Source organism: Salmo salar, chromosome 11 (genome assembly GCF_965601325.2).
Source record: "Salmo salar chromosome 11, fSalSal1, whole genome shotgun sequence".
NCBI lineage: Eukaryota > Metazoa > Chordata > Actinopteri > Salmoniformes > Salmonidae > Salmo > Salmo salar.
In genome coordinates this window covers 95,543,371-95,560,927 of record NC_138301.1, presented here as the reverse complement: position 1 = coordinate 95,560,927, position 17,557 = coordinate 95,543,371, and the positions used below count along the sequence as shown (strand labels likewise).

At 45.6% G+C, this 17,557-nt stretch overlaps 1 protein-coding gene across 2 annotated transcripts; it reads right to left on the bottom strand.

The window, feature by feature from the left end:
• Window positions 1-499: 499 nt before the first annotated feature.
• On the bottom strand, window positions 500-12,357 carry LOC145859199 (uncharacterized). Of its 2 annotated transcripts, none has more exons than XR_014379445.1 (3): window positions 8,833-9,617; window positions 2,674-2,814; window positions 500-1,421 (listed from the first exon to the last, which is right to left on the bottom strand). XR_014379445.1 is itself a non-coding variant. In XM_082958169.1 (3 exons), the coding sequence occupies exons 1-3, from the start codon at window positions 12,153-12,155 to the stop codon at window positions 1,234-1,236; spliced, it is 399 nt and encodes a 132-aa protein (XP_082814295.1). In that variant the 5' UTR covers window positions 12,156-12,357; the 3' UTR covers window positions 500-1,233. The 2 variants fall into 2 exon arrangements, 1 of the variants encoding a protein (XP_082814295.1); XM_082958169.1 differs by lacking the exon at window positions 8,833-9,617 and adding an exon at window positions 12,086-12,357.
• Between the last annotated feature and the right edge of the window lie 5,200 nt (window positions 12,358-17,557).

Sequence of the window (17,557 nt, the reverse complement as noted above, 5' to 3'; positions counted from 1 at the left end):
CTGAAACTTTGCTAGATCCAATCCCCAAACTGTCAAGGTAAAAATCTGTCGTTCTGCCTCTGAGCAAGGCCAGTTAACCCACTGTTCCCCGGTAGGCTGTCGTGGTGAATACGAATTTGTTCTTAACTGACTGGCCTTGTTAAGTAAAGGTACAATTCCTACCAGAAATGCATCAGCTGTCATAAAATCAACACAATACTTTATTTTTCGTGCACAGAAAACACATTTTGAATGTGCCCACCGTGCCTTTTCCCACTTGATATATTTCTCATTATTGTGTCTGAACTTCCTAACTCCCTCACAGAAGACATCTAGTGCCCAGAGGATGTAAAGACATCCTAACTAGACCTAACTGCTCTGAGATGGAAGCATAGAACAAAACAAGTCTCACAAAAAAGGTGATGGTTTCTCTGGGATTAATTGTAGGTTACTTACCTTGCCATGGTAAGTAATGAACAATATATACGTGTGCATGTTATAGTATAGGATAGAGAACATGGTATGACTAAGTATTTTAATACAGTATTTCACAACATTACATGCTTTCACTGTACTATTATTTTGTACATTTTTACAATCTGAAATAAAAGCAACATGCAGCGTGCATCTCCAAGGAAACAGAATAAACAATACGGTTTACGTTGGACCTTATTTTACTGTATTATCTAGGATTTAACCCTGAATAAACATAACCCACAGAAGTTAAGATTTGCGCTTTACAAGCAACTGAAGCAGTACTGATGATTAGGACTAAGATGATATCAATTTGAATAAATACAGAATGTCACAGCTGTCAATTAATCCCCCAGGTCACTCATTCCAATGCTATTCAAGCCATATAACTAACAGCCTTGCTTTTCCTTTTCTTTGATACCCATCAGCCTGTGTGATGATTTGTTAATGAGCATTACTCTCTGGGACACTTCCTAAACTCAATGACTGTGTTAAAGCATCATTATAATGGATTATGAGAAAACCTTGGCTTAGTTATTTGCCTTTCTATTCTGACATTGGGATAAGGAGTCCAGTGTAAAGTCATTGTCACAAAAGCTGCTATTGCACATTGCTCTGATGTATAGTGTTGTTCAACCCTCCTCTCAGACTCTTCACATGTGGAGCTGAGAAGAGACACTGAGAACTAGTAATGTAAAGTGTCATTCATAGATGGTTTATCTGGAGTTCCATCTTTGTATTTGATCATTGTTGAGTCCCTGTACAAGTTGTGACCTCATATCACAACCATGACCTCAGCAGCAGCAGGCTTGCCAGGGCGCAGATGTAATGCCATATGCTTGCTCGACAGCAGGGGGTGCTGTTACAGAGGTCTGAGGCGCAGCAGTGGATGCGCACTCCAGGCAGCTCATGTTGCTGGCAGTGTCTTGATGTGGCACATCCACTGGTCAGGACAATTCCCAGGGCCGCTGAAATGACAGGAAGTCAGAGAAGAGTGACAAGTAGATGGTGAGGTCATCAGGAAAGAGGCAGAAGAAGCAAAGAATGCCAATGTATTCATGTGTGTTTTGAAGTCCTTGAGAGCCAAAGGAGTGCAGAGGGATGCTGACATAGAAGGGAATTACATCATCAGGTCTCTCCATTTTCCTTGAGGTAAACTGTGTTTACTGATCGAATGCAATGGTTGCTTAGGAGGACACATCGTACGTGTACAATAGATGGAACAATATGCATGTCTGTAAGTCAGAGATAAAAAGTTAAAACTTGGCCGTTGATTGAAAGTTGTTACTGTACAACTACATAAGGGCATCCAGCCAAGCCATAAAACACTCCATAAAACTTGGTACGTAAACCTTCTACAACCCTTGAGAAAAAACACCCACATCAATGCTCTCTTTAAGTCAGAGCAGACCACTTTTGTCTAACAAGAGCCATGAATCCCCCATCAGTCTTAAGAAAGTGACAGCTGGGCGGTGGATACAGTCTAGGTGGGGGACAGCCGCATCAGACAAATCTCCCAGCTGGGGACAAAGCGAGGGGAGTGGGACGCTAAGCTGGTTATGAAACAGCAGCCGCCGGACCAGTCGGAGTTGTGCCCATGGGATTAAAGTGAAGGACAGTTCTAGATGATCCCCAAGATGCTGTTTAAAGGGAACCTGCATCCCGTCTTAGCATTCATTGACCCCATTATTTCCCTGAACCAATAGAAAACAGTGCCACATCAGCCCTTTACGTGAGTGGCTCCTTCAGCTGTCGACAGCAGAACAGCTGGATCTCACATGCCTGGATGTCAGCAGATCTCCATCAAGTATTTAATATTACGTATGGCAGTCCGTCGTCTCTATTTTGATTTTACCTACAGGAATGACTGACTGTTATTTACAAATTTGGTGTAATAAAGCCCTTGTTGTAGCTATGTAGCAAGATGCCATGGAATCTTCACGTCAAGATAAGATCTTGCCCTTTTGACGTACAATAGTATGGCTAAAGAGTGCAGAGGAGAGGTTAGGGGATTTCCTCCTGTTTAATCCAAATTTTCTGGACAATGTGGGTCAATAGACTTTCTACATATTGAAATTACGGGGTTCTATCACACAGACACATTAATTAACAGACAGAGAAGACTGTGAAGGAGAAAATCTATGGAAGGGAGGGACTGGAGATGAAGACAGGCATTGATTGAGACAGTCATCAGTTCAGGAACATTAGAAACAGACTCACTGCTCTCTGTCTTGATGCAGAAGCGGTGCTTGAAGCCCTTGTGTGAGTGGGTGCAGGTGAGGACCTCTGGGTTGGTGCAGCCAATGTCCACGTACCTCTGGCCCTGGATGATGTTACAGCCATAGCACTGCAACGCATTGACTAGGGAGGAGAGAGGGAAGACATATCACTTTGTTAGTGTGCACAGGTAGATATGTAAACTTATTAGACATTTTCAACCTTTTCCTGACCGAGTCTGTAATACCTACATGTTTCAAGCAGACCGCCATAGTCCCTGTGCCCAAGGAAGCGAAGGTAACCTGCCTAAATGATTACCGCCCCGTGGCACTCACGTCCGTAGCCATGAAGTGCTTTGAAAGGCTCACATCAACAACATCCACCCGGACACCCTAGACCCACTCCAATTCGCATACGGCTCCAACAGATCCACAGATGATGCAATCTCAATCGCACTCCACACTGACCTTTCTCACCTGGACATCACCATGCTAAGGACTCTGGGACTAAACACCTCCCTCTGCAACTCGATCCTGGACTTCCTGACGGGCCGCCCCCAGGTGGTAAGAGTAGGCAACAACACGTCTGAAACGCTGATCCTTAACACAGGGGCCCCTCAGGGGTGTGTACTTAGTCCCCTCCTGTATTCCCGGTTCACCCATGACTGTGTGGCCAAACACGACTCCAACACCATCATTAAGTTTGCTGACGACACAACAGTGGTAGACCTGATCACCGACAACGATGAGACGGCCTATAGGGAGGAGGTCAGACAACAGGCAGTGTGGTTCCAGGACAACAACCTCTCCCTAGTAAAAATTCCTTGTCTTAGGTCAGTTAGGATCACCACTTTATTTTAAGAATGTGAAATGTCAGAATAATAGTAGAGAGAATGATTTAATTCAGCTTTTATTTCTTTCATCACATTCCCAGTGGGTCAGAAGTTTACATACACTCAATTAGTATTTGGTAGCATTGCCTTTAAATTGTTTAACTCGGGTCAAACATTTCGGGTAGCCTTCCACAAGCTTCCCACAATGGGTTGGGTGAATTTTGGCCCATTCCTCCTGACAGAGCTAGAGTAACTGAGTCACGTTTGTAGGCCTCCTTGCTCGCACATGCTTTTTCAGTTCTGCCCGCAAATGTTCTATAGGATTGAGGTCAGGGCTTTGTGATGGCTACTCTAATACCTTGACTTTGTTGTCCTTAAGCCATTTTGCACAACTTTGGAAGTATGCTTGTCCATTTGGAAGACCCATTTGCGACCAAGCTTTAACTTCCTGACGGATGTCTTGTGATGTTGCTTCAATATATCCACATAATTTTCCATCCTCATGATGCCATCTATTTTGTGAAGTGCACCAGTCCCTCCTGCAGCAAAGCACCCCCACAACATGATGCTGCCACCCCCGTGCTTCACCGTTGGGATTGTGTTCTTTGGCTTGCAAGCCTCCCCCCTTTTCCTCCTCATTATGGCCAAACAGTTATATTTTTGTTTCATCAGACAAGAGGACATTTCTCCAAAAGTACGATCTTTGTCCCTATGTGCAATTGCAAACCGTAGTCTGGCTTTTTTATGGCGGTTTTGGAGCAGTGGCTTCTTCCTTGCTGAGCGGCCTTTCAGGTTATGTCGATATAGGACTTGTTTTACTGTGGATATAGATACTTTTGTACCTGTTTCCTCCAGCATCTTCCCAAAGTCCTTTGCTGTTGTTCTGGGATTGATTTGCACTTTTCGCACCAAAGTACGTTCATCTCTAGGAGACAGCATCTCCTTCCTGAGCGGTATGACGGCTGCGTGGTCCCATGGTGTTTATACTTGCATACATTTGTTTGTACAGATGAACGTGGTACCTTCAGGCATTTGGAAATTGCTCCCAAGGATGAACCAGACTTGTGGAGGTCTACAATTCTTTTTCTGAGGTCTTGGCTGATTTCGTTTGATTTTCCCATGATGTCATGCAAAGCGGTACTGAGTTTGCAGGTAGGCCTTGAAATACATCTACAGGTACAGCTCCAATTGACTCAAATGATGTCAATTAGCCTATCAGAAGCTTCTAACACCATGACATCGTTTTCTGGAATTTTCCAAGCTGTTTAAAGGCACAGTCAACTTAGTCTATGTAAACTTCTGACCCACTGAAATTGTGATACAGTGAATTATAAGTGAAATAATCTGTCTGTAAACAATTGTTGGAAAAATGACTTGCACAAAGTAGATGTCCTAACCGAATTGCCAAAACTATAGTTTGTTAACAAGAAATTTGTGGAGTGGTTGAAAAACAAGTTTCAATGACTCCAACCTAAGTGTATGTAAACTTCTGACTTCAACTGAATATAATAGGCGGTGTCAGAGGAAAGCCCAGAAAATTGTCAGAGACTCCAGTGCACCCAAGTTAAAGACTGTTTTCTCTGCTACCGCACGGCAAGCGGTACCGGAGCGCCAAGTCTAGGACCAAAAGGCTTCTCAACAGCTTACATTTACATTTAACATTTAAGTCATTTAGCAGACGCTCTTATCCAGAGCGACTTACAAATTGGTGCATTCACCTTATAATATCCAGTGGAACAACCACTTTACAATAGTGCATCTAAATCTTTTAAGGGGGGGGGGGTTAGAAGGATTACTTTATCCTATCCCAGGTATTCCTTGAAGAGGTGGGGTTTCAGGTGTCTCCGGAAGGTGGTGATTGACTCCGCTGTCCTGGCGTCGTGAGGGAGCTTGTTCCACCATTGGGGTGCCAGAGCAGCGAACAGTTTTGACTGGGCTGAGCGGGAACTGTGCTTCCTCAGAGGTAGGGAGGCGAGCAGGCCAGAGGTGGATGAACGGAGTGCCCTTGTTTGGGTGTAGGGCCTGATCAGAGCCTGAAGGTACGGAGGTGCCGTTCCCCTCACAGCTCCGTAGGCAAGCACCATGGTCTTGTAGCGGATGCGAGCTTCGACTGGAAGCCAGTGGAGAGAGCGGAGGAGCGGGGTGACGTGAGAGAACTTGGGAAGGTTGAACACCAGACGGGCTGCGGCGTTCTGGATGAGTTGTAGGGGTTTAATGGCACAGGCAGGGAGCCCAGCCAACAGCGAGTTGCAATAATCCAGACGGGAGATGACAAGTGCCTGGATTAGGACCTGCGCCGCTTCCTGTGTGAGGCAGGGTCGTACTCTGCGAATGTTGTAGAGCATGAACCTACAGGATCGGGTCACCGCCGTGATGTTGGTGGAGAACGACAGGGTGTTGTCCAGGGTCACGCCAAGGCTCTTAGCACTCTGGGAGGAGGACACAAGGGAGTTGTCAACCGTGATGGCGAGATCATGGAACGGGCAGTCCTTCCCCGGGAGGAAGAGCAGCTCCGTCTTGCCGAGGTTCAGCTTGAGGTGGTGATCCGTCATCCACACTGATATGTCTGCCAGACATGCAGAGATGCGATTCGCCACCTGGTTGTCAGAAGGGGGAAAGGAGAAGATTAATTGTGTGTCATCTGCATAGCAATGATATGAGAGACCATGTGAGGATATGACAGAGCCAAGTGACTTGGTGTATAGCGAGAATAGGAGTGGGCCAAGAACAGAGCCCTGGGGGACACCAGTGGTGAGAGCACGTGGTGCGGAGACAGATTCTCGCCACGCCACCTGGTAGGAGCGACCTGTCAGGTAGGACGCAATCCAAGCGTGGGCGGCGCCGGAGATGCCCAGCTCGGAGAGGGTGGAGAGGAGGATCTGATGGTTCACGGTATCAAAGGCAGCAGATAGGTCTAGAAGGATGAGAGCAGAGGAGAGAGAGTTAGCTTTAGCAGTGCGGAGAGCCTCCGTGACACAGAGAAGAGCAGTCTCAGTTGAATGCCCAGTCTTGAAACCTGACTGATTAGGATCAAGAAGGTCATTCTGAGAGAGATAGCAAGAGAGCTGGCCAAGGACGGCGCGTTCAAGAGTTTTGGAGAGAAAGGAAAGAAGGGATACTGGTCTGTAGTTGTTGACATCGGAGGGATCGAGTGTAGGTTTTTTCAGAAGGGGTGCAACTCTCGCTCTCTTGAAGACGGAAGGGACGTAGCCAGCGGTCAAGGATGAGTTGATGAGCGAGGTGAGGTAGGGGAGAAGGTCTCCGGAAATGGTCTGGAGAAGAGAGGAGGGGATAGGGTCAAGTGGGCAGGTTGTTGGGCGGCCGGCCGTCACAAGACGCGAGAAAGAGGTCAAAGCACAGGGTAGGGCAGTGTGAGCAGGACCAGCAGTGTCGTTTGACTTAGCAAACGAGGATCGGATGTCGTCAACCTTCTTTTCAAAATGGTTGACGAAGTCATCCGCAGAGAGGGAGGAGGGGGGGGGGGGGAGGAGGATTCAGGAGGGAGGAGAAGGTAGCAAAGAGCTTCCTAGGGTTAGAGGCAGATGCTTGGAGTTTAGAGTGGTAGAAAGTGGCTTTAGCAGCAGAGACAGAAGAGGAAAATGTAGAGAGGAGGGAGTGAAAGGATGCCAGGTCCGCAGGGAGGCGAGTTTTCCTCCATTTCCGCTCGGCTGCCCGGAGCCCTGTTCTGTGAGCTCGCAGTGAGTCGTCGAGCCACGGAGCAGGAGGGGAGGACCGGCGGCCTGGGGGGGGCAGAGGACGGATGCAGAGAGGGAGGAGAGGAGGGTTGAGGAGGCAGAATCAGGAGATAGGTTGGAGAAGGTTTGAGCAGAGGGAAGAGATGATAGGATGGAAGAGGAGAGAGTAGCGGGAGAGAGAGAGCGAAGGTTGGGACGGCGCAATACCATCCGAGTAGGGGCAGAGTGAGAAGTGTTGGATGAGAGCGAGAGGGAAAAGGATACAAGGTAGTGGTCGGAGACTTGGAGGGGAGTTGCAATGAGATTAGTGGAAGAACAGCATCTAGTAAAGATGAGGTCAAGCGTATTGCCTGCCTTGTGAGTAGGGGGGGAAGGTGAGAGGGTGAGGTCGAAAGAGGAGAGGAGTGGAAAGAAGGAGGCAGAGAGGAATGAGTCGAAGGTAGACGTGGGGAGGTTAAAGTCACCCAGAACTGTGAGAGGTGAGCCATCCTCAGGAAAGGAACTTATCAAGGCGTCAAGCTCATTGATGAACTCTCCAAGGGAACCTGGAGGGCGATAAATGATAAGGATGTTAAGCTTGAAAGGGCTGGTAACTGTGACAGCATGGAATTCAAATGAGGAGATAGACAGATGGGTCAGGGGAGAAAGAGAGAATGTCCACTTGGGAGAGATGAGGATTCCAGTGCCACCACCCCGCTGGCTCGATGCTCTAGGGGTATGCGAGAACACGTAGTCAGACGAGGAGAGAGCAGTAGGAGTAGCAGTGTTATCTGTGGTAATCCATGTTTCCGTCAGCGCCAGGAAGTCTAGGGACTGGAGGGTAGCATAGGCTGAGATGAACTCAGCCTTGTTGGCCGCAGACCGGCAGTTCCAGAGGCTGCCGGAGACCTGGAACTCCACGTGGGTCGTGCGCGCTGGGACCACCAGGTTAGAGTGGCAGCGGCCACGCGGTGTGGAGCGTTTGTATGGCCTGTGCAGAGGAGAGAGAACAGGGATAGACAGACACATAGTAGACAAGCTACAGAAGAGGCTACGCTAATGCAAAGGAGATTGGAATGACAAGTGGACTACACGTCTCGAATGTTCAGGAAGTTAAGCTTACGTTGCAAAAATCTTATTGACTAAAATGATACAGTACTGCTGGCTGGTGGAGTAGGCTAGCTAGCAGTGGCTGCGTTGTTGACTTTGAACGTGTAGCTGGCTAGGTAACCTCGGTAGTTTCAGTACTACACCTTGTCATGATACAAAGCAACTTTGTAGCTAGCTAGCTAACATAACACTAATCAAGACGTTCCTTGTAGTGTATTTAGTTTCAACAATGCTGCTCGTCGGTAATAGTTGGCTGGGTTAGGAAAAATGGCGTCGCGGGGGACGGAAATAGCTGGCTAGCTAACCTCGATGGCTGGCTAGCTAACAATTATCAAGCTATGACAAAGACAACTAAGTAGCTAGCTAGGTAACACTGCACTAGTCAAATTGTTCCGTTGTAAAGTATTAGTATCTACAGCGCTGCTAGTCGGTAACGGTTGGCTAGCCTCTACCCCCAAGCCATTAGACTGCTGAACAATTCATAAAAATCGCCACCGGACAATTTACATCGACCCCCACCCCCTCTTGTACACTGCTGCTACTCACTGTTTGTTTGTTACCGATGTATAGTCACTTCACCCCCTGTACCCCTGCACACTGACTCGGTACCGGTGCCCCCTGTATATAACGTTAACCTCGTTATTCTTATTCTTATTGTGTTACTTTTTATTATTACTTTTTATTTTAGCCTACTTGGTAAATATTTTCTTCTTCATGAACTGCACTGTTGGTTAAGGGCTTGTAAGTAAGCATTTCATGGTAAGATCTACATTTGTTGTATTCAGCGCATGTGGCAAATAAAGTTTGATTTGATTTTATTTGATCTAGTGTTTGACTTTGTCTGAAGCCATAGCTTATTGCTGGTGGCAAATGATGCCATGGAGAGCCACCCACTCTGTCTTAGTCCGTCATTGTAAATAAGAATGTGCTCTTAACTGACTTGCCGAGTTAAATAAAGGTTAAATAAATGTATAAATATATTAAGACCTTTGCCCTGTAAAACCTCACGCTTTGTTATGTGTGATCAGTACTGAGTGAAGAAAGAGCTCCTCAAAAGTCAATGTCTAAATTGCTCTGATCTCTTGCTGGGATGGTGTTCTCTGTCAGTAATATTGGAGTCTGTCTCGTTCTCATGTTGACAGTGACACCTCACAGGCTTGTACTTAACCATGACTCACCCTTAGTAGCCAATGCTATATCCCGAGTTGTCTGTCTGTTCGGTAAGCTTGTGATCTCACGGTAAAGCCCTGTCTCCGTCTGGTCCCAGAGTAGTAGAAACAGACACCCATGACCATAAAATTACATAGAATGAATCTCGATGCTGATGACCAATATTAACTACACCCACTTCACACCCACTTCACATCTGAACTGTTTTGATATGGTGTTTCTTTTTCTATGAATCAGCTATGAAAGTAAACAAAAATATAGCAATGATTGTCAGGTTATGTAATTCAGGTCCATGATAGAGAACATCACGAGGAGTTTACAAACGTACCAAATACCCATCCCTGGATCATGCCTACCAATCACCAGCCTATTGAGTTAATGAGTTCATTTTCCTCCCATCACCCAGTCTCAACTCCTAAATGGCCTGACTTACTTTCAAGTGAGTGTCGTGCAGCTTAGTGATACAAATCCATTAGGCCTAAGGGGATTGTTCATGAGACTGGATCTTCATACACCTGAATTTGGCCTACACAATCCTGTGCACAAGGTGGAAGATCAGCTTTGCCTGACAGCAATCCTCTCTCTTTATCAGCATCCCCTCATCTAGTGCTGCTTAGAGCTGGGCCAGGAAGGTAACGCTGGCCCGAGTCTCTGTTAAATAGCCAACCAAAAGCTTTCAGAGGCAAACTAATCTCCGCCAAATGCTCTTACAAAAATCACTTTAGAAATCTGCTGAAATCAATGTAAAGCCTCAGCGGGACAGATAACACATGCCAGCCTGCAGGGAACATGTAATATTATGCTAGTGTGGAGAAAGCACTCATATGAAGCCACAGTATACAGCCTATCCACAGGCTATATGTGACAGGGATGAGAGTGAATAGCAGTAGAATACTCAATGGCTGTTGGCTGCCAATCTGATTGGTTGTTGTTTTTCTTGTACACATTAAACATTAAAAAGGCTCCCCCTCTGCGGTCATCTATCACATTAATGAAGGAATTGGGCAAAATATGGAACATTAACTCTAGATTCATTGGTCGATTTTGATATTATTTGAGAGAACCCAGGTCCAGTTTGAGAGGCTGATGGACTACGAACACATCTATTCTGCTGGATGGTGCATCACCAATGTAAACATCTATGTTTACTGTCAAGTATGTACAGTATATCATTTTATCTACACAGTATACCAAACCATGTTGTCACTTGACTCTGCCTATGTACACTATTCTATTGCACTAGAAATGATCACATCAAATGAGCTTCCTTTGCATCTTGTAGTACTATGATAACATCATGCTCTTTCTATTGAGATTCATCCGCTTTCTGTGTAAACACCCTAGTATTGTTCATTTAAAACAATTACTGCAGGGGTATCAGAAGTGGCATGTCCATCATTTATGATGACATGAAAAAAGTTTAATATGATAGATTAGTTGATGTGTGTCACAATGTTCCTGAAATACTGTCGATTGCGTGTGAATATAGCAAAATCTGCTTTAATAATCTTATGACGCTTGGGAATATAATTTATGTCCAGCATGTAGACCACTTCATTGAGCCGTGTGGGCAGTGTATCTGTTGATATAAATACTGAACCAGTAATCTGTCCAAGAGCTTACTGGACCCTCAGTTTCATCCATAAAGGGATCAAATGTGCATTGATAAATAAGTTATTATGAGTGTGAGAGGAATATGAAAATAAAATGTAAAATAGCTGAACATCAGGGAACCTATTTTTTATTTTTTTGTCCCTAGTAAGACAAAGAAATTCAGTAGTTTAAAGTCAAAACAAGTCAAGTCAATTGTTATTATGTCCCTAGGGAAATTTTGTTTGAAACCTTTGGTTATAGTCCCATTGTACGGTTTATGGATTTCCCCCCATGGCAATTGTTTGCAACATAAAGGTGACCATATGGTGTCTATTCATTATTTTACACGCACGCACACACACACACACACACACACACACACACACACACACACACACACACACACACACACACACACACACACACACACACACACACACACACACACACACACACACACACACACACACACACACACACACACACACAGTCGTGTACAGCTAACATTTACTTTACATTTACATTTACATTTTAAGCTAACCTTGTGGGGGACACACAATTTAGTCCCATTCAAAATCCTATTTTCCCTAACCCCAAAAACCTAATCTTAATCTTAACTGTAACCCTAAATCGCTAGGGTTAGCTCCTAACCCTAGCTCCTAACCCTAACCCTTAACCTAATTCTAACCCAAACACTAATTCTAACCCAAACACTAATTCTAACCCTAACACTAATTCTAACACTAATTCTAACCCTAACACTAATTCTAACCCTAAACCCACTAGAAATAGCATTTGACCTTGTGGGCACTAATAAAATGTCCCCAGTTGGTCAAATTTATGTTTGTTTACTATTCTTGTGGGGACTTCTGGTCACACACACACACACACACACACACACACACACACACACACACACACACACACACACACACACACACACACACACACACACACACACACACACACACACACACACACACACACACACACACACACACACACACACACCTGACCTCAGTATGCCTATACTCACCTTGTGAGATGAAGAAAGCAGATATCAAACTAAATCCAAGCCCATACACCAGCCAAGTACGTAAAGTCATGGATGCAGAACAGGTGACAATCAATAGTCAGGGCTGGGAGAAGGAAACCGTTCTCATCCAATATTCCACTGGGAAAGGAAGAGCAGAGATCCACTCCACAGCCTTCACAGCGCAACACTCCAGCTGAGAGAAACACACACACACGCTCACACACACCCTCACTCACTGAAAGAGAGGAGCCAGTGTGAGCCCAGTCAGTCAGTCAGGCAGTCAGTCAGGCAGGCAGAGGGGGGAGGAAAATAGATGAGTGAAGGAACTAAATAAATTACTCTTCTTCAGTTGTCTGTGCACATCCAGGGCACGAGAAGCAACAGCCAGACGCTTGTTGTTGTTGTAGTTAGTGTGGCTCAGTGGAGGGCTGTATCTACACCTCTAATTCCTCTCCCTGGCTCACCTCCTTGGCTCACCTCCTTGGCTCACCTCCTATTGTGAAGAAAAAAATCTGAAGAAAAACCCTTTTCTTCTTGTTGCAGCGACAGTGGAGGGTGAAAAACGATAGCGCTGGCCGTTCAGTTGGAGCAGACACAAAAAGCAGGATTAATTCCTGATTGATAATCCATGGCTTTTAATAATTGTGCTATAACGGTTCACACTAGTGGTGTGTAGGGGCCAGGCCAGTGTGTGACTATTTATCCACATACTCTTCAGGTTCTCTCCTCAGTCTATCACTCTGTGTTTGGTCCGTGGAGAAATTCTATCTAATCATGAATTAAATAGTAAATCCTTTCTTAGAGACTGTAATGCTGGGGATAAGGAAGGCTTTGCAGTAAGCTCCCGTTCTCTCCCCACCCAAAGCAACATATGGTCTGGCTTGATAGATGACTGCCAGCGATGCTGTCACTCATATTGAGACATATTTACAGTGAGACGTAGATTTTCACATCAACGGTTTATTTACAGAAACAAAGCCTAATTGGAGAAAACCCTTCCTCTGTCCCGTGTAGTAGAATCTTGGTGTGTGTGTCCATCTCTATGTCTGGGTGTGGGTTGATCTGTAGTCTTTTAAGTGCCTCTATGTGTGTCAGTGTGTAAGTCTCTGAGTATGTCTTCTGTGTGAGGCATAGGCTGAGGCAGAATCATGTGGCGATCTCACGGAGGTTGGAAGGAAATAGTCTGTGTCTGAACTCTGAACCTCCCATCATCATAATTCCCCTCATATGTGTGCTGTGTGAAATCAAGAGACACTTCCCAGCTGAAAGCCATTTATCTGTCAGTAGATGAGGCCCCCATGTTGACCTCTGCCAGGTCATTACTGAGCTGAGATGGAAGACTACAGTGTGTTTACCGAAACAATTTACTATTTTTCTGATATAAATCAAAGGGTGATGAATACACAAGGCATGTAAACATTTATATATTTTTCACAAATAATACTGTGGTAAACCCCAATCAATCACTTCATATAAAAATTATAAAATGCAGTTCAGATTTGCACATTTCATTTCTTATCTCGACCCTGTCTCTTTTCTCCCTGTCAGTCAGTCCCTGGGAATTTGTATTGCGGTGAGCTGCTTGAGCCTTTGAGTGATAAAGCTATAGAGAGCCGAGCGGGAAAAGGGGTCCAGTAGTCCCACGGTGATGAAAGCAAGTCTCCCGAGCAGCTCCTGACTTATCTTATGGCACACAATGGCCCCTTTAAATTCCCTTAAGTCCCCGAGGGAAGCCGAGCGGGAGTGACAGAAATAGAGAGTGCTGGCTGTCATGAATTTGCAATTAAAAAAGACACGAGAGAGAGAGAGAGGACGAGGAGTGTGCCTGGCAGCGGCAGGCGGTCAAAAGAAACAACAGAAGTGAGACTAAGGACATAAAGCATGAAAAGTTAATTCTGCTCTCAGGTTTTAATTCTGGGCATCTGTAGTCTCGCATATCCCAGAGAAGATGAGAAAGGATGGGGCTGAAAATGTCCATTAAATCTCACATATTAAAAGTACAATGGGACTAATACCTTTGAATCAAAACAGTGTATGCATTGCATGTAGCCTACAGTAGAGTATTGAGGGTGGTAGTAAGTTTAGGTGACAGTGAATCCCCAGATAGTTTTGCTGGTGGGAGAAATCCTCTCGGGTCTGTCTCTTTAATGTCCTCTAGGGACAGTTTTTGCGCTTAATTGTCACATGTGCCATGATGATCGCCTTAATGCTGGCACTAGCTGTGAGATTAACGGCTGGTGGCTTGAACGGAAACTGCCTTTTAATGCTGGAATATCAAGCAATTGAAAGTTTTAACCAGATGTATGTGCCTCTGCAGTTTTTGCACTAAAGGGGCATCAAATCTAAATTATCCTTATACAGCAAAGAGGACATTTCAGCAAAGGGCTTAGCTTCCTTCAGATGTGGAAATTCAAGCAGTTCTGAATTTGGCTTTAATGCACATTAAATGATTCAGTGCGTTGAAAATATGAATGGACTAGACTTTGGCTAATGAAACATGCATAGAGTTTCAGATCTATTGTGAGGGTTAGAATGTTGTCAATGCTACAGCTACACTCTTATACTATAGCCCTACACCATGGTAAGCCATGATGTCCAAAATCTGGGAGGATGGGAAGACCAGGGAAACCACAGGGTCAACATAATTACACGTGTTCTCAAGCATATCTTCACTGCGCCTCACATCATCTTATTGGGCCATGGGAGGCTGAGAGTCAAGGCCCAATCACAGCCCAGATATCTTGTGCTTGGCCGCGTTTTGCCCAGGGGCCTGGGGGTGAAGCCTGGGGATCTCTCACCATCTGTCCTCACTTGGGGTGGCACTTTCACGTTCACAGTGCCATGCCAGACCAAAGGGCTGGGGACCAAACCATCCCCCCGCGAGCCACCCACTTCGTCCCCCACTAATGCATGCTGCACATTGGCATAGTAGTGTTCGCGATAGTAAGTGGATGTCATGGCTCAATGCATGGGGCTGGTACCAAGGGACCAGAGAGCGTGTTTCTTGTGGTGCATACACTGTTGGGGGAGGGCCATTCCCAAAATGGCAGTTAGTCAGACAAAGATATCTGGACACTCTTGACTATCTTGAAGGGATCTCTCTTATCATCACATTGGTCTTCATTTTTCTTGGGATGCAAATCCAACAGAGCATTCTTTGTCATTACACTCACAACCCTTGATTTTCTTGCAAGGAACTGGAGTGAGATTTTGGGACGAACCGTCCCCTTGGTGGATTGTTCCTGGCATGAAACGTCCATACCAGTGTCTGATGCCTTGCCAGTAAACACTCCTGTCTGATTCGCCAACAAGCATGGCTCTCGATGCTAATTGGATGGTCGTCTATTTTTAAAAAAGGTTAGATGAGCGCAAGGCCTGGCTTTTAAATAATTAAATTTGACACAGATACGGCACGGCCGAAGAATGTTGAACCGGTACTCCCATTTGCTAGCCTTAGTATTAGCATCAGATATTCATTAATTTAAACTTTCCTTACAGTACAGTCAACATCTGCATCACACGTTATCTGGGTATATATTCATAAAAAACAACCAGAGTCATGTTGACATCGGTCTTCTTAACCACTTTCATTAAATGCACATCTCCTGGCTGACTGCTTCGTGAACCACAAGCCATATCCAAGCTATACTAATGCTGCAATCTATCTCCAGTATCAGTCAGCAGCATATGTAGTTTCTTAATGTACAGTTATAAGTGTTTAAGTGACTGATAAGGCAACCTAAATGCACAAATCCATTATCACTGCTTTTAAATGTCAGATACTCTTCTTGTAAGTCCCTCAAGCTTTGGGCTTCTGCTCAAGCTTAGCCTAGTTTGCATAATGTGGTGATAATTCTGTTCATGTATGTCAAATATGGATCCCATCAGGCTAAGTCAATGGGTGTAACAGAGGTGAAGCTTTACACAACAGAGCTGTAGCAATAAGACCATGCTGCATCCTCCCAGACATAGCCTGCACGACACACAGGAGCATGACAACTCTAGCTAATGAATGCACCTCATAATACAAATATAACAACAACAGGGTGGGGAATGCAGGCAGGAATTTAATGACATATTTTTGAGACAGCGCTGGAGTTACAGACAGTGAATGGAGATTGTGACTTCAAGAGGTTGGCTTTTGGCTTTGGTGGTGGTGGAGCTTACGCATAGACATGCTATGGGTGTCAGTCTGCCAAACGCCCTCGGGCAAACCCAGAAATGATGCACCCCCTGACAGTTGCACATGCTAATCCCCCGGGCTTTATCTCCTAAACCACCTGTAAGAACAAAAGCTGATCTTATAGAGCTGGGGAAAATAGCTCCACCTTAGTGTGTGAGTGGTTACTAAGATATGGACCCTGGGCTTAAACACCTTCCTCTGCAACGGGATCCTGGACATCCTGACAAGCCGCCCCCAGATGTTGAGGGTAGGCAACAACACATCCTCCACGCTGACCCTCAGCAAGGAGGCCCCTCAGGGGTACGTGCTTAGTCGCCTCCAGTACTCCCTGTTCACCCATGACTCCAACACCATCATTAAGTTTGTTGATGATGCGATGGTGGTAGGCCTGATCACAGATGATGATGAGACAGCCTACCGGGAGGAGGTCAGAGACCTGGCTGTGTGGTGCCAGGACAACAACCTCTCCCTCTACGTCAGCAAGACAAAGGAGCTGATCATGGACTACAGGAAATGGAGGGCCGAGCACGCCCCATTTACATTGACAGGGTTGTAGTGGAGCGGGTTGAGGGCTTCAAGTTCCTTGGTGTCCACATCACTAAGGACCTATCATGGTCCCCTCAGGACGCTGAAAAGATTTGGCATGGGCCCTCAGATCCTCAAAAAGTTCAACAGCTGCACCATTGAGAGCATCTTGATTGGCTGCATCACTGCTTGGTATTGCAACTGCTTGGCATCTAACCGCAAGGCACTACAGAGGGTAGTGCATATGGCCCAGTACATCACTGGGTCCAAGCTCCCTGCCATCCAGGACCTTTATACCATCCGGTGTCAGAGGAAGGCCCTAAACATTGTCAGACTCCAGCCACCCAAGCCATGGGCTGTTCTCTCTGCTACCGCACGGCAAGTGGTACCCGGAGTGCCAAGTCTGGGACCAAAAGGCTCCTGAACAGCTTCTACCCCCAAGCCAAAAAACTGCTGAACAGTTCATCAAACGGCTACCATGACTATTTGCATTGATACCCTGACATTCTTACACTGGCTTTAAGCACACTCACTGGACTCTACCCACACACTCACACATACTACACTGACACTCCAACACACACACATAAACACACAAACACACTACATATGCTCAAACACAACAAAACACACACTCATGCATATTGACGCCACCCACACATACTCACACATAGACACACATTCACACTCACTGCTGCTACTGTTTATTATCTATCCTGATTGTCTAGTCACTTTTACCCCTACCTACATGTACATAGTACCTC